This window comes from Artemia franciscana, chromosome 17 (assembly GCF_032884065.1).
Source record: "Artemia franciscana chromosome 17, ASM3288406v1, whole genome shotgun sequence".
NCBI classification, from domain to species: Eukaryota; Metazoa; Arthropoda; class Branchiopoda; order Anostraca; family Artemiidae; genus Artemia; species Artemia franciscana.
In genome coordinates, this window is record NC_088879.1 from 37,559,759 (window position 1) to 37,582,259 (window position 22,501).

General features: G+C 35.1%; 1 protein-coding gene across 2 annotated transcripts in view; it reads left to right on the forward strand.

Annotated features, from left to right (window-relative positions):
* LOC136038217 (uncharacterized) overlaps positions 1-22,501 on the forward strand; it is a gene marked incomplete in the record, with an annotated part of 124,171 nt that overhangs the window by 15,696 nt on the left and 85,974 nt on the right. The window contains 3 exon segments of one of the 2 annotated variants that reach the window (XM_065721305.1): positions 2,333-2,397; positions 11,023-11,118; positions 18,484-18,635. In XM_065721305.1, the coding sequence (XP_065577377.1) occupies positions 11,085-11,118; positions 18,484-18,635 (186 nt within the window). 2 annotated transcript variants of the gene reach the window in all.

Genomic DNA, 22,501 nt, shown 5'->3' on the forward strand with positions numbered 1-22,501 from the left:
TACTTTAGAAGCAAAGTTATAGAAACTTCGACAGAGAATTATTAATAGCAGGCCACGCAGAACGTATTATTTTCAACATTGAACCTAACCTCTAGCAACCTCTACACATTCAATATTTAATTAAAATATAGATACATCGTCATTCCTCTCACTTAAAATAATCAAATCATAGTCGATCTTACAGAGGAAAACCTGTTTCTTTCAGATCTTACATAGCGTAATCCTTGACTATGTTCTGATTAACATGATAGAATTTCTGGAAAAAATTATAATTTCCTCCTAAGCTAACAGATGATTTCCAGCAGAAACCTCAAAACATCTTACCATGCATGTTTACAAAAATAAATGGCTCTAAGAAATGAGGACTTCTGGTTGGATAGGGTCAAACTTAATATGATTGACTCATTTGTTTTTTCTTAAAACACATCGAGGAAAACAGACATCATTTAAAAATCTTTTGTTTCATAGCCTAATGACTTTCATAAGAAATCTGTTGCTTAATTGATTGAATGTTTTTTTCAAAATACAAGATCTTACTATTTTCAAAAAAAAAGTTTAATATTACATTTTGAATTATCTGCCATTTTATCCATTCGTCTGCAACTCTCCGTTAACCTTCTCAGTTGGATTTCTGACTAATAACCAAAGTAAACAGTTAAGTAATGAATTTTAACCATCTGATATTATCGAATCTTATTAGGGGGAGAACTAAACCAATACGATTCAAAACTGAGATGAGCCTAATGCTTGAATTCTACAAGTTTGAATACGGATGAGATAGGAGCCAACAATAAATTTCGCGAATTTAGTGACTTACCAGGACAAATAGAAGATTTTGGTTGTTTTTAAACTGCTTACAACAACAGAATTTTCGAATGTCTAATGAATTACAAAAGTAGTTGAATGAATTTTAATGATCATGGCAAATTACTCGATTTGCAAATGTGTAGAACTAGGCAGATAAAAATTCCGCTAAAAAAAATTCCCTAACTTCGTTCTATAGCAGCAAGGAAACCAAACGAACACATTAAATCGCGGAAATTACAAATAAGTGGAACTAGTGTGACAGAACTAACGAATCCATTGAAATTGGTAACATATGGAAGCCAAATGAACTTGTCAAATTACCAAATATGCAAATAAATGGGACTATTACAATACAACTACCGAGTTTCACCGGGCTCAATGTGAAAGGAGAGCCAAATAAACATATTAGATCCCCGAATTTTTAATTTGGCGGGACTAGTGTGATACCACTCACAAATCCAAATAAATTGGGTAGCGAGTGGGATACAAATACATAAGTTAAATCTTGCTATAGGGAAATAGACAGAAACATTAGAAATGAGCATCGTCGCGATGACTGTTTCTGCCGAAATTTTCGCCTTAGACAAAGTTTTTATAAAATACCAAAAAGTTGGGGGGAGGTGGGACCCCCCCCCCTCGGGACACCCCTGGCTGGAGCTACAAGGCGAAAGATGTTTAAATTAGTTCATTTACCTTTGGCAGAAAAACATGTGCTGAAAACATGATAAGTAAAAAGCAATTCTTAAATATATATTGTTTGGCGGGCTTGTGACTTAAAATGCAACACGTCTTGTTTGTCCTATCTCTATTACTTTCACAAACAACTCATCACAGTACCAGCCAGATTGAGGCTCACACAGCTACGAATGCTCCTCCTCCATCCCAATATATCCCAAACCTCCTTCTTTACAGCCTCCCAGAGTGTTCCCATTTCTGTAAAATCCTTCCTTACGACATCCTCCCACCCTAACCAAGGACGACCTAATTTCCGTTAGCCGTAGAGGGTTGGCTGAAATCGACAATCTTTTGCAATCTGTCTTCCCTCAGCCGTAGAACGTGCCCTAACCCTCTCAAATTTTCTCTCAATATAGCCCCAGAGACTGGGCTTGAATCACCCTTTCCTTACAGCCTAGGCTGTTTGACATACGGTTAGTCGAATGGGTACTCAAAACAATCCGTAGGCAATATTTCTGGAAAACACCTAGGAAATCTTATTCCGTTTTTCGGTGCACCCATGTTTCAGAACCATACCTGACTACTGTATAGATTTTAATATTCTAACAATGGTTCACAGGCTTATCTTCTTGTTCACAGGCTTATCTTCTTATTCTTCAAAACTTTTTTCAACTTTAAAAATCACCCTCTACCCTCATAAAAATGAAAAATCCCCTTAAATTTCGATATAGCCAAGTAACATCTCGCTAAAACAAAAACTTCTGTTGAATAGATGGTAAATAAGTATATCAGTTTGCATGAACTGTCTAATTTTTGGAAGTATATTAAGTTTATATTGTTACTATTAGTGAAACAATCTGAGTGGCAGAAAATTTCAAATCATTACATCATTGAAAGTCTAGTTGGCTATTAAAAGTTAGTCTGAAAAGAGAAGAATGATGATTCTAGAGTTCCTATATTATGGGGAGTTATTAGAGAAACAAAGAGATGATACATTACTTTCTCCTTGCTATAGCCTATTCCAAATAGTAACTGTAGGCTAGGCCTCTGAAGAATACAGATCTATCTATCTAAGATAGAGGCTAGGCCTCTATCTTACTTTGTAGGGCTATAATGACAGAAAGGCAACAGTTACTAGGACTTGTCTTATGGAATATAAGATGGTACTTTGCTAAAGATGGTCTTTTTGACTATTCACTTAGGATCAAACAAAGAGTACCCTTGATTATTCTGAGAAGGGAAATTAGAACTTCTTGCATGAGCATAAAGAGGGATATCTTGAGCAGGGTGGGATAGAGGAGAACTGCACAGCCCTCTAGACTTTAGGCAACTTTGTGCTGCATGTAGTTTTTGCTAGCCTTGTAGGCTAACTAAGGCTACAAAGGTTAAAAACCAGTATCCAATTGAACAAAATTATGTAAAACTAAAACTCTCACACCTTGGTAACAGCAAGGAATTGGGAAGAATTGTATGTATCAATACATAGCTAAAAGTCCAAACTATACACCAATATGGTTATTATTAAAATTATTTTAGATCAAGCACTTAAAATTATTAGTTTATTGACTTGCCTACAAGGACATGTTTTTTTGGAAATATGGATTTTCTTCTTATTCTATAAATGTAAATTTGGTTGCTTGATATTTATCCTGTGAATCAAAAATATTAAACATTTTTTTTATAATATCTTGTCAAAACAGACACCCTATTTATAATTTCTACCAACAAATTATTGTTGAAAATTCCACAAAGAAGGCAGGACCCATTGCATCATGCTGTAGTAAAATATAGGTGGTCCAAAACCCCATATTTATTTTACCAGAATGCCAAAGAAAAGAGGTCTTTCCCAAAAAGAGGCCCAGGGTAAGATGCCCAGGAGGAGGACTTGGCAAAATACTGTTCAATCCCTGACATTGGTTCTTAAGGTTCAAAGAAAGTAGCCTATCTAAATTGAAGATAGACTCATTTATGGCAAAATTCAGGCAAAGCTAGGTATTATGTAGTAGAATAATTATATTTACATTGGCTAGTCTAGGCTGTAAGGAAAATTTTTGTGATTAGGCTACCATAACATTAAGATAGATGAAAAATAGACAGAGGCTACCTGTGGAATTGCAGTTCCATCCTGAATCTAAGTATAGCATTTATCCATGTCTATACTAAGCTTTTTTCCTAGTTACCCCTAATGTGCAAATACTAGGCTACTATTACTAACCTACTAAGAACTCACTATGGCACCAAGCTGGGTATATGTGTCACAGTTCATATTATTGACTTCCAAATAAAGTGAACATTCCAATTAATGCCTTTTTTGTGCATTTGGGTTTTCAAGGAGAGCATATCAACTATATCTGCATAATGGCCAAGGGTATTCAGTTGTGATGCAATTGATTATGCAATTTCCCCTTTTTATATACAGGATTTATCATTAGGGAAAGGGAGGATGATTGATCCAGGGTGTTTTGGGAAAGGCTAGGGATGTAAAGGTGAAACTTCAGGGAATGTTGAGTGGTATGGTAAGTGAAATTAAAAGATACTATGTACATCCAGTATATCAAAAGACATATTTGCAATATATTAAGAATGGCAAGGGGTATTAAACTTAACTTTCAGAAGATGCTAAAACACTGCAGGAGGGCAACCAATAACCCTCTCATTTTATTCTCAGCTTCCCTTTTAGATATCTGATCAAAATTTTGAAATAGACATTTTGTTCAAAATAGTCAAAAAGTCAGAAAATATCTGTGTCCCTCCAAAAAAATCTGTTCCCCAAATATCATGTTTCACCCAAGGGTGCTACCCCTAGTGCTATATCACTACTGACTGTCAGTATTACTTTATTTGACATATCTTATTCTCTTACTATCTAAAATTTGTGTCTTAATTATTTAAAACCCATCAAATCTAGACAGAAATCATTGAAATGTAGACCTTTTTTGCAATGTTGGCAAATCACCATGTTCATAAGATTATACCATTTCATCAAGTGTTATAAAATTGTCTTCTGGGTTGTTAAAGAACAGTAAAGAATGTTATTTGAACACCTTTATGCACAGTTGTGTTTTGAACATTAATAGAAAGAGGGTTATTTTGACAGCTGGATTGTGAGTTTATTGGCTCCAAAAAGTCCTATGTTCCACTTCCTTTATGAGTACCATTTATGTCCTATATTCTTATTGAACTATAATGTAGTCCTGATACTGGAATCCTGATAATGTGTTTAATTTTTCAAGACAAAGATATTGGCAATCCCCAAGATTGGTATTGATTTCAATTAGTGGGCAACTTTGAAATGATTTTACCATGCATTTAGAGAATTAACATAGGCCTACTATCCTGCTTTGTGGGGTGTGGCCACAAGAAATACAAAAATAACTTCAAATACAGGGCAGATGCTTCCATACTGCTGATTTTTAAAACTTGTCCAAACTAAAAATTTATTGGGTTTTAATTTTGCAATGTGAAAATTTGCTTTTGAACCATTCTCACTCTTCATTCTTTTGGACAGGTTTTTGCTATACTCTTCTTCACCCTAAAATGAAAATTTGTCCAAGTAGTGGACAAATTGTCAAATTTTCTCAAAGTTGACAATTTGTTAGATAGAAAGAATCTCAGAAGGGCTGGTAGTTATCAAGATGTACATACAGTTAAAGTAGGCAATGGGAAAGGTGGAATGTGGGAGACTAGCTGCTTAAAACTTCCACACTACAGTGTGGCTGCACTTCTTTGTTTCTTTTGGTTGTAGATTAGGCTAAACTAGTATCAAAGATTCATAGTGCATGTGACCATCAGTCTGCCAATCAAAATTGTTAACCAAAAATATCAAGTGGTGCATTTTACAGTTATAGTAATCAATGAGTATCAAGCATGCAGTTGGGTATGCATTATTTTTTGAACTACTAATAATATTAGAGCTTGAAACTCCATGCATAAGGTAACAGCAGTAAGCTATATAGGCTACAGTATAATTGAGACTTTGAATACTATAATCTACTAGCAGTACTACACTAAATATGGTATAGCACTTTTGATAAAGTGGTACATCTAATGGTATGAACTATGGTACTTATGGCTAGTATTTGACTTGCTACTGAATTAGTTTACAATGCTAATGGTGATTCAGAAAACTATTGATATTTATAACTGCAAGCTATACTAAGTTAAATCTGCTACTGTTTTACAAATTTTACACATAAAATACTTTTTGCTCAAGGCAGAGCTGTCAAAGCACAAGTTGTGCTGCTAAAGTGTTGGCTGATTTTAGAATTTTGTCAAGTTCCATTACTGGCAGCTTTGGAACTTTTTTCATGCTGGGGGGGGGGGAGGGGTGAAGGCCAGCCATCCTGTGCTTGTGCACACTGTTCCTGTTTACCCTTCTTAGTTTTCTCTAGTACACATTTAGAGCTGGGTTGACTCAGGATCAGCTTTTTGGGTCATGCCACTGACCGTTGAATGTTAGACTAATTCAAACGTCACTATGTGCATTGAGGTTGTCAAAAAGGTAAATCTGCAGTATGTTAAGAGTGACTGAGGGTATGAACATTACACTTTCAGGGTAACTCTGACTAATACTACTAGGGATGCAACTACAACTACTTTTAACTACAACAATGACTACTTGGGACTCCCTGCATGTGCAACTACTTGTGACTACCTCTACTTTAGACCAGTAGTGTTTCCACTATGTACATCCAGGTTATCAACAGAGTATATTTGTAGTATCTTAGGAGCAACTAAGGGTAATAACTGTACACTTTCAGGACCACTATTGTTACTACTACTGCACTGCAACTGGAACTACTTATGACTGTGACTATTTGCAATGGCATTTACTACTACATGGAACTACTTGCAAGTATGATGCTTATAATTCAAGTGAATGCAAGACTATGACTATAAGTTTCAACCTAATACCAATAGCTGGTCTTTAGATATTAATTAAAAAAGCTTTTTACACAAAATAAGTTTTTCAAAGAGAATTAAAGAGCTCCATCAAACCAAAAATGAGTATAAATAAAGTCTAATAATTTTAAAGTAAATAAAGTCACCCCCATGCCTTCTGAAGCCCAGAACATAATTTGCACTCTACCAAAACAAAGGTATTTGTATTAACTTTTTTTTTATTTTTATAAATATAAAATCATTAAGACTCTAAGGAATAAATATCAGTATATGTGGACAAATCATCAGTAATGGACAAATCATCTGATGCCTCCTGTGTTTTCTCCCAAAATTTTTCCAGGTACCTATTTAGAGCTGGGTCAACTTTAGTTGAGCTTATAGAGTCACACTACTGACTCCCATTCTAAGCTAAATAGCCAGCAACACCAAGACTCAGACCCCTGCCCTCACGGACAAAGGACCAAGTCTATCAAGCTAACCACTCGGCTAGAGCAGCTCAGCTGAATTCAGCAGGAGTAAATGAAACATTTTAATAGCTTCTAGGACCAAATTTTCATTTACAGTTAAAATTAAACAAAATATAATAATGTGTTTAAAACTTTTAAGTATGACAATGAACTTTAAAAGAAAAAAAATTATATAAATGCTAATAAAAGTCTGAATATTTTGGCTTAATTTCCGGAAGCCTTTGCCAACAGAGAAAGAAGAGAAATTATAAAACATGTCTAATTTTTCTCCTTTTTTATGTTATCTCCTAGTGTATGTCAATTGTTCAATCTATTTTTTTCTCTATTGACTTTTTTTATTGGCTTTGAAACATCAAAAGAAAAAAGACAAAAGGTTTTATATTCTTCATGCCTCCTGAAGACCAGAAAATAATTTGCCCTTTACAAAAAAAAAACACATTTTAAATGTTTAACTTTTTTAACTTTATTATAAAAAAATTATTAAGACTTTAAGGAGTAAATACTAGTTTATGTATATTAAACTGTCAATCCATATTCATGTGATTTTCCCCCCTATAAGTACAAATTATGTTCTGGTCTTCAGAACTAGGAGGCATGGGGGTTGTCAGCCCTAATCATGTTGATTTCTGCTTGTTTTGAGTTTGACTGGGTTATTTATCGTAATTTCTGTTTGTTTTGGGTTTCATCTATTTATTGAGGGTGAGTTGTTTTAGTTTGAAGCTTGGAAGATTATTTGAGTTTATTTATTGCTCATTTTTGGTTTAATGGGTCCCTTTACTTTTCTTTGAAAAACTCACTCAGTTGAAAAAGTTTTTAAAATTAATTTCTGTTTGTTTTTACTGATATAGTCATTTTCATGGAAAAACAAAATTGATATTTTAAGTATTTTCTTTTTTTAGTCTAAGAATCCATAGTTTGGCTTCCTATTTGTGTGCTGGGGAAATTTTTTTTTGATAATTTTTAACAACACACACCCTTTTGAAAATCTGGACACAAATACTGTTGCTTAATTTAGTTTTATGCCTCCTCAGGTTGACATGAAAAATAAAACTTAATATCATTTTCAAAAAATGTATCTATGCTCTTTTACAACCTGTATACACTTACAATCTTTTGATTTAGTTAAATTGTAAGAGCAGAGGTAATAATAATAGTAGCCCTGAAAGTTTCAACTCAATACCCTCAGTTGTTCTTGAGATATTGTTGAAATGTCTTATTGGCAACCAAGATACAGACAGTGCCTTTTGATTTTGTTTTAAAGCAACATTTAGTTTAAAAACATGATGGGTAATTTGCATATCTGTGGGGGATGATACACCCAATATTTTTAGAGACATGGCTGCTAGACTTTTCACTTATACTGAACAAAATGGCTATCTCAAAATTTTGATTAGGTGTGTTTGGAAAATAATGGGTTTGGTAAGAGGGCTGCTTGCCCTCCAATCACTTCTGACTCTTAAAAAGGACACTGGAGGTTTTATTTTCAAATCAGCTTAGCTCTTTTGAAATTTTAATTGACATGCTCTTTTGACTTATTTGTCCTTTTGAAAACTGTATACATGCATATAGTTTGAGACTCCTGCTAAAAGTTTCACCTTGATACCCTTATTGTCAGTAGTCACAGCATTCATAGTAGTAGCATCAATAGTATACACTTATTGCCTTCTGGCTAGTTCAAAACCCCCCACAACTTACCTAGAAAAGTCCAACTTAATTGAGTAAGCTGTTCTTGAGATATTCATGTGTCATCCTTTTGGTAATGTACATGCCATAGTTTGTTCCAATTTAGTTCAAGATCTGCCTAAATATTCCTTGAAATCTTGACTTTAATACTTTTAAGCGCTTGCGCAGTAGCAAGATCGTAGTAGCAGTAGTAGCAACATGCAAATAAGACTTTTGGGTCTCTTGAATATCCCCCTCAGCACATACTGAAAGTTTTGACCTAGTTCAATTAGCCATTGCTATGATGTTGCTGATATGACTTTTTGATAACCTACTAAATACTTCTTGGAATTTCCATCTCTATGCTCTTTACCTTTAAAGTTGTTATTAGAAGCAGTTGTTAGTAGAAGTAGAAGCAGTTGTAGCAACATGCAAATAAAACTTTGGGGTTTCTTGAATATTCCCCTCTACATATACTGAAAGTTTTGACTTCAACACAATTAGCCGTTGCTATGACGTTCCTGATATACCTTCTTGATAACCTACTAAATACTTCCTGAAATTTTCATCTTCATACTCTTAGCCTTTCAAGTAGCCTAGTTGCAATAGATGTAGTAGCAACATGCAAATAAAACTTTTGGGTTTCTTGAATATCCCCCTTTACACATATTGAAAGTTTTGACTTAGCCTTTCATAGTTTTTGAGACATTTTCACAATAGCAAGTAATAGCAGTAGTAGTAGCATGAAAAGCAGCAATGGTAGTAGTTTTAGTAGTAGCATGCACATATTATCTTTTGGTCAATTGATCTTCCCCTTTAAGCATTCCCTGAAAGTTCCAACTCAATACCCAATTTATTCTTGAGATGTGCCCTTTTGACAATTTGCATGCACAATAGTGTGTTTTTATGTAGTTCAAATTCTATCAATATCTTATCAAAATTTTACCTTCATGTGCATAGCCTTTATAGTACTAACATCATAGTAGCAGTAATAGTGTTGTACTAGCAGTAGTAGTAGTCGTAACGGTAGTAACAGCAGTTTTAATAGCAGTAGTCGCATATACATATTGCCTTTTGGTCAGTGTAACATCCCTCTCATGATGTCCCAGAAGTTTCATCTTGATACAGTAAGCTGTTCCAAAAATATTGTTGTTATGTTGGTATCAGTGATCTGTATACACATAAGCTGTTTTGATTTAGTTCAGTTTTCCCCTCAACTTTTTCTGAGATGCTCATTTTGATATCCCCAACCTTGGTAGTACTTGCTACAGAAGCAGTCGTTTTGGTGGCAGTAGTAGCAGTAGTAGCAGTGGTAGTTGTAGTAGAAGTAACATGCAAATCTTGGCTTTTTGGTTGATTAATGATCCTTATCATTTATGCACATGATACCTGTATACACATACTTGGGACTACTTGGAAATATGACTACTTATGATATACATGAATGCAAGACTATAACTACGTATGATGCAAGTAAAATTTTCAACCTAATAACATGAGCTGTTCTTTAGATATTGATTCTATTCCTTTTTCACAAAGAGCAAGGACAAATTGGGTTTTGATGATGCTTGAGGTCCCTATTGATATTACCTTAAATTTTCACCTTAATGCTCTAACCCCTATTGTGGACCCAGGATCAAACATGCCCTCTTTTTCAAAAAAAAAAATCCTTTTGTGTTAACCCTCGGCAACTTGCATAACTGACAGCCTTTATCCTGGGGGCTGTTGGGGTTCCATCTGAGGCATAGTTATCTGACCTTTGGACTATTTTGAACAAAATGGCTATTTCAAAATTGTAAACGGGTTTATTTAAGATTGAAGGGCTTGGAAGGGGAGCTGGTTGCCTTCCGATTGCTTTTGACCTATAAAAAGGACACCAGAACTGTTGATTTCCAATCAAATTAGTCCAATCAAAACACAAATTAATCCCTCCAAAGCTTATATATCCGCTGGAAAAAATAATAATAACCATAATACAATCAAGCCTTATGGCCGTTTACTATAGGCGATGCTAGGGCGTTGCCTCTGACTGAGATAAGATGGGTCGAGATAGGAAATGTTTCAAAAAAATCTAATAAATAATTTTAAGCATTGAAGCTATAGTGCACATATTTGCTGTGTAGAGCTTGAAGTAGCCATGCCATACAATTTCAGGCGAAGTTATCTTTGTTTTTCTACTTTTTCTGGCAGTTGTGGTTTGCTTTATTTCTTCATTGATTGATTTAAGGCTGATTTTTCACTTTTCTATTTTTATTTTCATCACTGTACCTCAATAAAATAGACAAACATGTTTATAAAAGCTGTATTTGCCGAAAAAAAATTAGTATAACGATCTGTTAGTTGCCAAATACCTATTATGTTTTCAGGGAGAGTCAATTTTAGTGAAGGACAAACTATTTTATGGATTGGTTACTTTGGAAAAGACATAATGAAAAAACGCGTCAAGGACTATAAAGTTTCTTTATTTTTTTTTTTTTATTCCATCAGTTGAGACAGTTTTTACTTCTAGGTTGTCCTGAAGACTTTCTTGTTCAAAATTTTAATTTAATCCAAGATTCAGGAAATCTTGTAATGAATCCAGATAATGAACAGATAGAAAATCATGGTAAGTTGTATCCACTAGGCTATTATACATTGCTCTTGTGTCTGTTTTCTTGGGGGGAGGGGGATTAATTTTAGTGGATATGTCACAGCAAATTTTAATCTAATCCAACAACCTATTGTCGTGCCTAAAATTTAAAACATGATGAAACAAAAATTAAATTAAATTGCGTGTCCAAAGAAAAAAAAATAATGTCCAGCATTGGTGTAAACCCAAAATTGGAGTTATTTTCAAATTACACTTTAATGAAAATTGGCAAGAAAGTGAAATTGGTTGCCTTCAATGTCTTTTTATTTGCTGATTGTAGCTGCATATGCATATTTTCTTAATAGAAGGTAGGATAGGATGGACAGGAACTGGGAACACAAGAACAAACTTAAATAAAAAAAAAATTATTTATTTATTTTTGAAGGTTGTTATGAAGGGATTTGCTGCCAAATTGGGTAGAAAATTTTCAAATTACGTGTTACATTGTTAGACAGGAAGTTGAAATTAGTGTAATCTATTATAGCTTTGGATCTTGCTGCAAAATTAACACTGTTCCTTTTATACTTATGCTCATAATTTCAGAAACAAATGCGAAACTGTCCAACAAAAAGTTGTATTTGCAAATAATTAGGTAGTCTTTTCTGGTAAATAAGTGAAAGCTCAGTCAATTGTTCATTCAAATTACACAAATGTTGCCTTTTTTGTTTGTATTGTGTATAGACGTTACCCGTGGATAAATGATTTGAAATAGCCTGATTTCTTGTAGAACATACTCTTCAGTAATTGAACTAAAAAGTGCAAAACTGCAGATTTTCTCCAAGAAATGCTAAAAAGTTATACTATATTCTAGTGATGTGTAGCCTGTTGATAAGAGACCTGGTGAAAAGCTGTCTTGGTGATAAGCAGTACCTTGCTTTTATTAGGCAATTAACGAGGGTTCGTATCCTAATGTACCCAATTATTTAGTTTGGGGTGGGGGTCAGTGGCATGACTGTAAGTTGAGCCAGAGTCGACCCAGCTCTAAATTTGTACCCAAAGAAATCTGGGAAAGGTGAACAGGAAAGGTGTGCGAAAGCACAGGATGGTTGGCCTCCAACCCCCTATTGCATTTCCTGGCTGAAGGGCCAAAAAACGGAGATCAGCACCGCCGGTAGGGAGTGTAAAGTCCAATGCCGTATTCTTTACCCTTTTTTTGCCTTAATTAGCAAAATAAAAACTTTGAGCTTTTTGTAAACGTTTTGTATGCTTGGTATAGTTTACAGTGTAATCCACTTTTTATTTTTTAAGTTTTTCACGTGTAAAGTTTACCAAGAAAAATTAAACTTTCAAAAACTTTTCATTCCAACGATTTTGTATTGGAAAGTTTAAATTGGCAGTTTTACTTTGGCTTGAAATCAGCACAAAAAACATGGTATTTTTAATTAGTTTTATGTTTTCATATTTTGTATGTTTTCAGCTGCTAGTGACGAGAGGCGCTCAAAACTGTTCGCTGCCATTAACGGTTTCATTTAGACCCTAATCAGTATAGCCTATATACACTCAAAAACATGACATTGTCTTTTTTTTTATCGAAATCTGTATTATAAAAAGATATTTATGCTAAGACAAAATCTTTATAAAAGCCATTTTTGCTGAAAAAAAATAAGTATAACAATTTGTTCCGTCCCAAATATCTATTATTTTTCTTTGTGAGATGCTTTACCAAAAGAAAATAAATTTGATGATCTTTTGCAAACTGCTCGTGCTTGTGATCAGAAAGTAAGGAGTGACTTGGCCCAACTATAACACAAAATGTAAAAAAAGATTATTTTGATAAAAATTAATATATCGAAATAATTGAATTTTCATGCTGATTCCAAATAGATAAAATTTATTATGTTTAGTTCTATTCGTCAAAGGCTACGATTCTGAGAAAATTTACCTAATTTTTGAAAGGTGGGGAGGGGGTGCCTCCAAAAAGTCAAGCAATCATAATGAAAACCTCGGATTCAAAATATTAGAGAGCCCTACTACAGAGATTTCAGGCTCCGTTCTACAAAAATGCACGGTTTTTTTTTACGGTTTTTTTTTGCCAGAAAAAAGATCAAGAATGCGTTTGATTTTTTTTTTTTTTTTTTGATAGCATAGATCCAGTACTTTTACAACTACTAACAACTCACTGCAGCACCAAATTGCCTGAGGCCGACACAGCTACTTGCGATCCTGCTCCATCCCGGTCTGTTCAAGGCCTCCCTCTTCAAATTCTCTGAAGAAATTCTAGCTTCCCTTAAAATTTTCTTAGAGACATTCTCCCACCCAATTTGGGAACGGCCTGCTTTTCGTTTGGCCCTAGATGGTTGGCTGAGAAGGACGATCTTTGACAATCTGTCATCCTTCATCAGCAGAATTTGTCCTAGTCATCTCAACCTTTCTCTTTTCTCAACCGTTTCGCAGACTTATGTTCCTATTCTTCCAATTTTTTTTAGCTGTGAAAAACACCCTGGGCTTTGGCAGTTCTACTTTTAACATCTTCACTGCACCCCACCGTCTTTAATGATAATACTACTATTGCTAATAATACGTGCTTAAATCTTTACTTAATATGAAACCAGCTGCTAACCTTATTTTCTACCTTAACAGCAGCAATGTTATTCTCGTGCATAGCGCTAATTACTTTAATGTGTTTATCCGGTATATCATTCTTTGATTGTCTTTGCTTATACATCATCGCGTGTTTATCTGGTATTTCATCCTTCAAAGTTCAAAAATACGGCTAACAGGACAGGCTTAGTTGCTCCCTTCGACTCTCCAGTGTGTTAGTGAGAGGTTTGATGTAGCTTCAATGGCTATTTTCTACGAGTACTTAAATTTACCTCCTTCTCTAGAGCTTTCTCGTATTGTGCCTCCAATTGTCCAGCCAACAAGAAAGACACAGAAGCACACAGCTCGGTTCAGTTATCTTGAGGCTGGCAAGCCGAGAACAGAGTACTTGAAGAACAGCCTTATCTAACGTTGCACTTCGGTCTGGAACGATCTTCTTGAGGAAGTTATCCCCAAAAGTTTCTCAATTGACTCTTTCAAAAGGAGATTCAATCGTCATCTAAACATTTTGATAGAAGACTAACGACAAATCAGACATTTAATTGTACTTGGCGCCGTGAATTTAGGAAAATTAAACATTCAAGAATAGGACCTTTGTTAAAGCCCTTGTATCGGCTGAATCAAACAGTTGCTCACAATCTATGAAGCTCAAGACTGAAGGGATTTGATGAGTCAGGCACTTCTCAACTTTTAATCTAAGCGTGCAAATTCAGTCGACATATGCTCTCTCTTTCCTAAAATCATAGTATTCTTTGGATCTCTAAGTCTAATAAGTATCATCATACTAAGTTTTACGCTTCCTACAGAAACCCAGATAATCCCTCTATAATTAACGCACTCGCTCTTATCACCTTTCTTATAGAAGGTTTGATTAAAGCTTTCCTAAAATCACTAGGTACTTCCCCCTTTTCAAAAATCATATTCACAATCTTTAGTAATTAATCTTTAATTGCTAGTAACTGCACGACCACCGTATTTAAGAAACTCATTTACCCCGTTATCTAAGAAACTCACTTAGTAAACTATAAATACCTGGTTCTTTATCATTTTTTAATCCTTTTACTACTGTCGTAATTTCTTCCTTGCAAAATAAATTCTCTCTTATTTCCGAAGTGTCACTAACTTTTTCATTCTTTTCTATGTTCTTTCCTATAATTTTTTCACGGTTTATTACATACTCAGGATGTTCTTCCCATTTATCTTTAAATCTTCCTCTAATTTTCATATGATCTATCACTGAAATAAATCTCGACAATCACCTCCTCCTTTCTGTTAAACATAAAGCATATTTGCTTATATTTCTAGCGGCGTCTTTAACTTTTTTCCCTTAGACGCCATCAGCGACTTCATAAACTAATTTCCTAAAATCATTCCATCCATCTTTTACATTGTCCAACTCTGAACCTCCAGATCTTGCCTGTATGTGGAGGTGTTCTTCGTCAAGGATTTTATTCCTTTATTCCTTATTCTTCCTAATTTTTGGTTAAATTTCCTCTATTCAGATTCCATACCACTGACCACGATTCCTCCCCTCCTTCATTCACTTGTTCATGCTTTCTCTACTTTCCTTAAGTTTGACTTATTTTCATATGAATATCCTTCAAGTACATGTTAAACAAGTCCATATTCTTCTCTACTAGAATTATGGCATATTCATTAAGATTTCTTGCGGGAGGGGAGATTTTCCTCGGGGAGAATTTTCAGTGAAGAGGAAAGTTTCCGGTTGAAATTTTACGGAATTCACAGACGGAATTCTTTGTACTTGTCTTAATTTTGTCTGCTGAATTTTACATGTGGAGATATGTTCTGGGTGAATTTATGTGGGTAGGGAATTGTCTGGGTGGATTTTTCTGCGGAAGAAACTTTCTACCGACATAATTTCAAAATTATCAGAAACTAAATAAAAAACAAGTTTTTTTTTCAATGAGAGTAAGGAGAATTCCCGTGGGGAATTGTGTGGGGGGTGATTCTACGGGGGAATTTTTTCTAGAATTGTCGAAAGAATTGAAGAAATGAATTGTCGAAGAAAAGAGTTGTCCTTTTCCATGGAAGGGGAGGCCAATTTTCCGGTATTATTTCAAAAAAAGATCAAAAATTAAATATAAAGAAAACAAGCTTTTCCAACTGAAAGTAAAGAGCTACATTAAAAGTTAAAACTAACATAAATTATTCCGGATTTGTAATGAGGGGGATATAAGATGGTAACCCCCTCCTCAATCCATTGTTAATATTAAAGTTTAAATGCTAGACTTTTTGACTCAATTCTTTAATAGGGACTCCCGAAAGCCAAGGACCGTTGAAATGGACTAAGCGCCTTTTTTAAAAGCATAAAAAAACTGTAGCATAAAGAGCGAGAGATTTATGAGGAGACACCCCCCTCCCGTATATACAGAATTATTTTCTGTACGTTTTAAGTTTTGATGTTGCTTCTTACTTTCAGTTGAAAAAACATGTTTTTTTCGTAATTTCTCAATTAAGGATTATTTTTTCCTCTTGGGAATCATTTACCTTTTGAATTTTTTTTGCCATTTATATTTCTAGGTCGGACGGTGGTTGGGAGGAGGTGTTCAACAGTGGTACCAATTATAAACCAATTAGGTACCAATTAGTGGGAATACATTTTAAAAATACAAAGGGGGGTTATCTTTTTCAATGAAATTGCGAAAAATCTGTATTTTCCAATGGAAATACTCTACCACAAAAATATTTATTTCAAAATTTACAGTTTTGCAGCAACAATTTAGTAAAGAACCAACCACGGACCATTTAGAAATACGTTAAAAAAAGTGTATAGTGAGAAAAAAAATCTTCGTTTTAGCCGATTGAGGACTGTAAGGCAATTCGAATTTGTCTTCGAATTCTGAATTGTCGAATTGTCTTCATAGTATTTCGAATTGTCTATATTTCATACATATTTGAAAAGGGGAAAGTATCTAGTGATTTTAGGAAAGCTTTAATCAAACCTTCTATAAGAAAGGTGATAAGAGCGAGTGCGTTAATTATAGAGGGATTATCTTGGTTTTTGTGTATTTTGAATCGTGTATTTCGTATTGTCTTCATACTAAAATGTTATTTTCAGAATAAATAGGGGCAGTATCGTTTAATTGACCGATTGATTAAACAGTGCTTTAAAACAACTGGATTTTTGAAAAATTTTCCCCGGTAGTTTTCCAGTCTATTTGCTTTTTCTGAGTCTATGATTGATAACTAGAAGGGTTCAAACTTCATAGGACGTGAGAGCTAATGTTCTAGTGGTACCTTTAAAGGATCTGGGCTCGCTGAGGACAGGGGAAGGGGCTAAATTGTTTCGCTCATGTCATCAGGATGAAAATTTGAAGGGTTTGTCGTATGTCAACTGAACATTGTCAAAAATATTTTTTTTGCCTAATTTTGCCTTTTTAAAAGTCAAGGACTCATTTAATCGCTGTTGGCGATTGAAGGAGGGAACATTAAGCATAATTTTTTTTTTGTTGCGATATTTTTCAGAAGGGGTTATTGGATTTCGACCAAACTAAGAGCATGAAAAAAAAAACAGAGAGTGTCTAGATTGTAAATTTTGGTAGCCCATCTTTTAAGTTCAAACTCGGAGGGAAGCAAAAGTTATTGTTCTTATATTTTTTTTTTTTGGTTTTGAACGCAATCCGACCTCTTTGAAAAAGAACAACTCACAATTCCTGTCACTAGGCTACCTACTTGAATCGAGTGTTAGATCGTAACCGGGGTCGCTAGAAAATATAAGTAAGGTAGCTCCCCGACTATTGCTTTTTGGGGTTTGCAATATGATTTGACCTTTGTATGGGAGGAATTCTCTTCAATCTTGTTGTTATGACATCTGCCAGTAAGGATCATCCTACAAAACAAGTTTACTGGAAAGTAAGAACTAATGTCCTACTTTTTTTGGTGTGGGGTAGGGGGTCGACTGTTGGTCATATCTCTGTGACCGACCGGGATTGGAAAGTTTAAATTTTTTTAATCCGGACCTCTGCCAGAAAGTTCTTTTAGATTTCACTCCATAAGAGAGGGAACTTAGAGGTGATTCCCAAGTTAATTCATATCGGCACTTTGGTTTCAAATCTACCAGAAGAGGTTCTTCAATTACAATCAAACGAAGTTGGAAAATTCGGAACGCCTTTTTATTGTTACAAGTTGTTTAGTAACAACTTTGTTTGTGTTGGATCAAATCAACCTTTGTGGGGTAAATGAAGGGGGTGTGGATTCTCGTTTTAGAAAAATCTACAAAAAGGGAATGCCGTATTCCGATCCCATTTGGTTCACTATAAAAGCGAGGGTCAAGGTTGTTCCTGTTTAAGATATGCGCCTGATTTGAATTTTGTGGCAGAATCGTGAGTGAATTTCGGGGTTCTAAACTGCTTAATGTGCCCAGCGAATATGCATGGCGATCGAAGTCATAAAAGAGTTGAATATCTACAAATGTAGTATCTGATATCCGTCCTCAACCGGATCTTTGTGATGGAAGTGTTTTTATCTGCGTTCCTTGATCAGGGTCTGTTAGATCTCACTGAAAAATGGTTTAAATTTACACTAGGACCTTGATTGCATCTTTAGAGGGCCGGAATCCAAGCCGATTTGCATTTTATTTTGTGTTTCTCCAGAAATGTGAGCTATGGGTCTTTGCAGCTGGAACACTTCACAGGGTCTTGATGCTGGAGGTTGAAGTCTAGCATTAGCATTACTACCTTCGATGAAATATCCTTTCTAAAATTGAATTTTGTATTATGCAAGGTCTCATCCTAATGTCATATCTCTGATATTAAAAAATAATTCATGTCTTGCTTGTAGTTGCTGCATATTATCGAAGATGGATACACAGGCACCAAGAAGCGCCAGGCTGCTTATCAAAAGCTACTCAGGATCCTACTTGCAAAATTTGCTTTCAAGGCTTTGTTCGACTTAAATCCTTTTGCAAACATGCGAAACTTCATTTTGAGCAGGTAATCTGGTTTTCCTTCGATTTGATCTTCTTTATTAATTTGCATTAATATTGTTTAATTGTGTTTCGGGAGTAATGGTGAGGAAAGTGGCTTTTGCCACTCCCAAACTTTTGGAAATCGGTTTTGTCAATTAATAGTGATTTTTTTTGGTACCTCCGTATTATCCAGAACACACTCAAGAAGTAAAAGTTGGTTAATCATACTTAAATATACCAGAATATCATGAAAATATAATACTTTGTTACAACATTATGTAAACTACAACAAAGAATTATGGAAAGTGTGCCACCCAAAACGCATTATATTAAATACCTAGTCTAACCGAAATACCAACTCTATATATTTAAATCTGAATATTTATAATTAAGTCTGAACTATACAATTATATATAAGTACTATGTATAAATACTATATATACTTATATATTTTTAATACTATATATATGTTAGTATTATATAGTATGATAAGTATAGTGTTTAATATTATAAAGTATTGTAATATATATATATATATATATATAGATATATATATATATATATATATATATATATATATATATATATATATATATATATATATATATATATATATATATATATATAGTAGCTATATATAATTACTGTATAAATTAAATCTAAATATTTAATAAAAATATACATAGAACGTAGTTTTTCCCTTTAGCCTAAGGTAATTGCGTCCGAATACAGACAGCTTCAAACCGATTTTCTCAGATATAACAGAGAAATTTCTCGAGTGTGATCTGTTTATCACGGATCTGTTAAGCACCGATTTTTTTTCGGTGGGCGGGAGGAATATATTCTTCTAAATCTAGGAGAATGGGAAGTGGCAAATTTTTTGTTTTAAATATAAATTTTTAATGAAAATACCAAGAAAAATGTTTTTTTTAATGACTCCCCCCCTGCCTAATAAATGTAATTTCCAAATTCTAAGGAGGAAGATAAGCAATCTAGGGGAGAGGGCACATGAACACACAGCCCCCCTCACTCCAATTGAAGCCGCTATAGGAAACTAATTGCTTTCTATTCGGGTAAGAAAATATCGAGGTAGCCCTTTGCAAAGGCCGTTGTCCATAGATCTGGATCTTACACCCTGCCGCAGTTGTCCTTCTATGGAGGATCCTCCCATGATGGTGTTCTGCGTCACCATGTAATTTTACATATAGAACGTAGTTTTTCCCTTTAGCCTAAGGTAATTGCGTCCGAATACAGACAGCTTCAAACCGATTTTCTCAGATATAACAGAGAAATTTCTCGAGTGTGATCTGTTTATCACGGATCTGTTAAGCACCGATTTTTTTTCGGTGGGCGGGAGGAATATATTCTTCTAAATCTAGGAGAATGGGAAGTGGCAAATTTTTTGTTTTAAATATAAATTTTTAATGAAAATACCAAGAAAAATGTTTTTTTTAATGACTCCCCCCCTGCCCATTAAGTGTAATTTCCAAATTCTAAGGAGGAAGATAAGCAATCTAGGGGAGAGGGCACATGAACACACAGCCCCCCTCACTCCAATTGAAGCCGCTATAGGAAACTAATTGCTTTCTATTCGGGTAAGAAAAATTCGAGAAAAAATCGAGGTAGCCCTTTGCAAAGGCCGTTGTCCATAGATCTGGATCTTACACCCTGCCGCAGTTGTCCTTCTATGGAGGATCCTCCCATGATGGTGTTCTGCGTCACCATGTAATTTTACCCATTACTAGGAGAAGGTTTGTAACTCATGGGACCAGTGGACACGCCTGTGGGCCCTGCTGAGTGTACATTGGAGGGGTCTTCTTCATCCTCCACCTGTATTTATTACCCCAGGCGAGGATGCCCCAGTTTCTGTTATGGATCCCCAGTGACAAGGTCCCCCTGGTTTGTGCCTGCTATGGAGGTACTGAAACATAATCTTCAGAAGGGATAGTGTTAACAAATCCAAACTTAAAAATCTTCTGGTATCATCCATAACAAATTTTATAATTTGGTATGCTTACCCCTAGTAGTCTTCTAACCAGGTATATACAGAGACATTAATTTCAAGGAAAAAATAACTTACCAGAAGAAAGGGGGGGACTTATAAAAGTGAGATGGAGAACCCCTGAATCTTTAAACCCCTTTTATCCTCATTTTTATGGATTATAAGAAAGCATTTGATTCAGCTAATAGAAGAGCTTTAGAAAATTCCCTATCCTTGTATGACAGACCACATAAATACATTAATGGTTAGTGCTATGTAGGAGAATGATCTTGCTGCGGTTAAGGTTGTAAATTAGGTTTACGGCTTGTTTTGTATTAAATCATGATTTGAGCAGGGATGTGTTTTATTCTCATTTATATGGATCATTTTGATAGATTTTGTCCTAAAGAGCATAGCAAATGCAATGGGAGAACACGGGATCAATCGAGGAAGTAAAACTCTTTTAGACTTAGATTATCCTGATGATTTAAGCATCCCATATGAAAAATATTGATAAAATGAATAATTTTTAGAGGTTTTCGATTTGTAGAGGCGGCTTGGTGCTGCACTAAGTTATCAGTAGTAGTAGTTCTTTATCCTCCTGCTATGCAAAAAGATAAAGAATTATATATTTCTATGTTAATATCCTTCTCTACCCTGAAGGATAAGTATATCTGAAAAGTTGTTCGTTTTTCGGAGTATAAAGTATATAGGGTAGTTGAAGCTTGTCGCTACGGTCGCAGATGTCAAGTGTAAGATCATTGATCAAAAATTTTCGAATAGATATCGTACCAGGAAAATCTGTCTATATCATTGGCTAGCTGGTTGATCAGCTGGTAATTGAGTAGCTTAAAGAACCTAACTTAAGATGAGCTCCATTTCGGCAGTTTATGACCATGAACGTTCCTAGGTTTGTTCGACAGAGTCTTCCATAATCAGTGTCAAGTGACATTAAATTTTGCCTTGAAACTCAGGAAAAAATATACACCGCCTAAGATAATTTATTAATTTTTATTTATTTATTTTTGTTTGTGGAAAAAATGATAATTTTTCTGAATAAAATGGTATCCTCCAGGAAATATGCGATGTAGTTCATGTGTTGTTGCCTGCATTTTTTTTAATTAGTTATTTTTTCTTCAAAAACATCTATCAAAATGTTCAAGATTTTTATTTGATTATTTGTTGAGTATTTTTGATTATTATAAATAACTAGCTGTTGGGGTGGCGCTTCGCGCCACCCAAATACCTAGTTGGTGGGGCGCTTCGCGCCCCCCCCCAAGCCCCCCCGCGTGCGTAAGTCGTTACGCGCCATATTAGTTACGCGCCATTGTAGTTGTGTCCCTGTGTCCCACCTGTGAATAGAGATAGATATAAATATATGTTTTTAACTACGTAAAACATGCGAATATACAACATTCTTCGCTGTCCCATTGTCTGTGCATATAAATAGATTGTCAGGTTTACTGAGTCTTGAGCATGCAACATATAATTGTCCATGGGAAAAACAATCCGTATTCAGATCTATACCTCATTATTCTAATGATGTGTCCCTGTGTCCCGGTCGTCATTTATATTCCCTGTGTCCCGGTCGTCATTTGTGTCCCGGTGTCCCAGTTTGTAATTTCTCTTTGAGTGTCCCGGTCGTCATTTATATTCCCGGTGTCCCGGTCGTCATCTGTGTCCCGGTGTCCCAGTCTGTAATTTCTGTTCGAACAATCCCTGTGTCCCGGTCGTCATTTATATATCCCGCCTGTGCCCCCGGCGTCCCCGTTGTAGTTGTGTCCCTGTGTCCCGGTCGTCATTTATATTCCCTGTGTCCCGGTCGTGATTTGTGTCCGGGTGTCCCAGTCTGTAATTTCTCTTTGAGGTTCCCGGTCGTCACTTATATTCCCTCTGTCTCGGTCGTCATT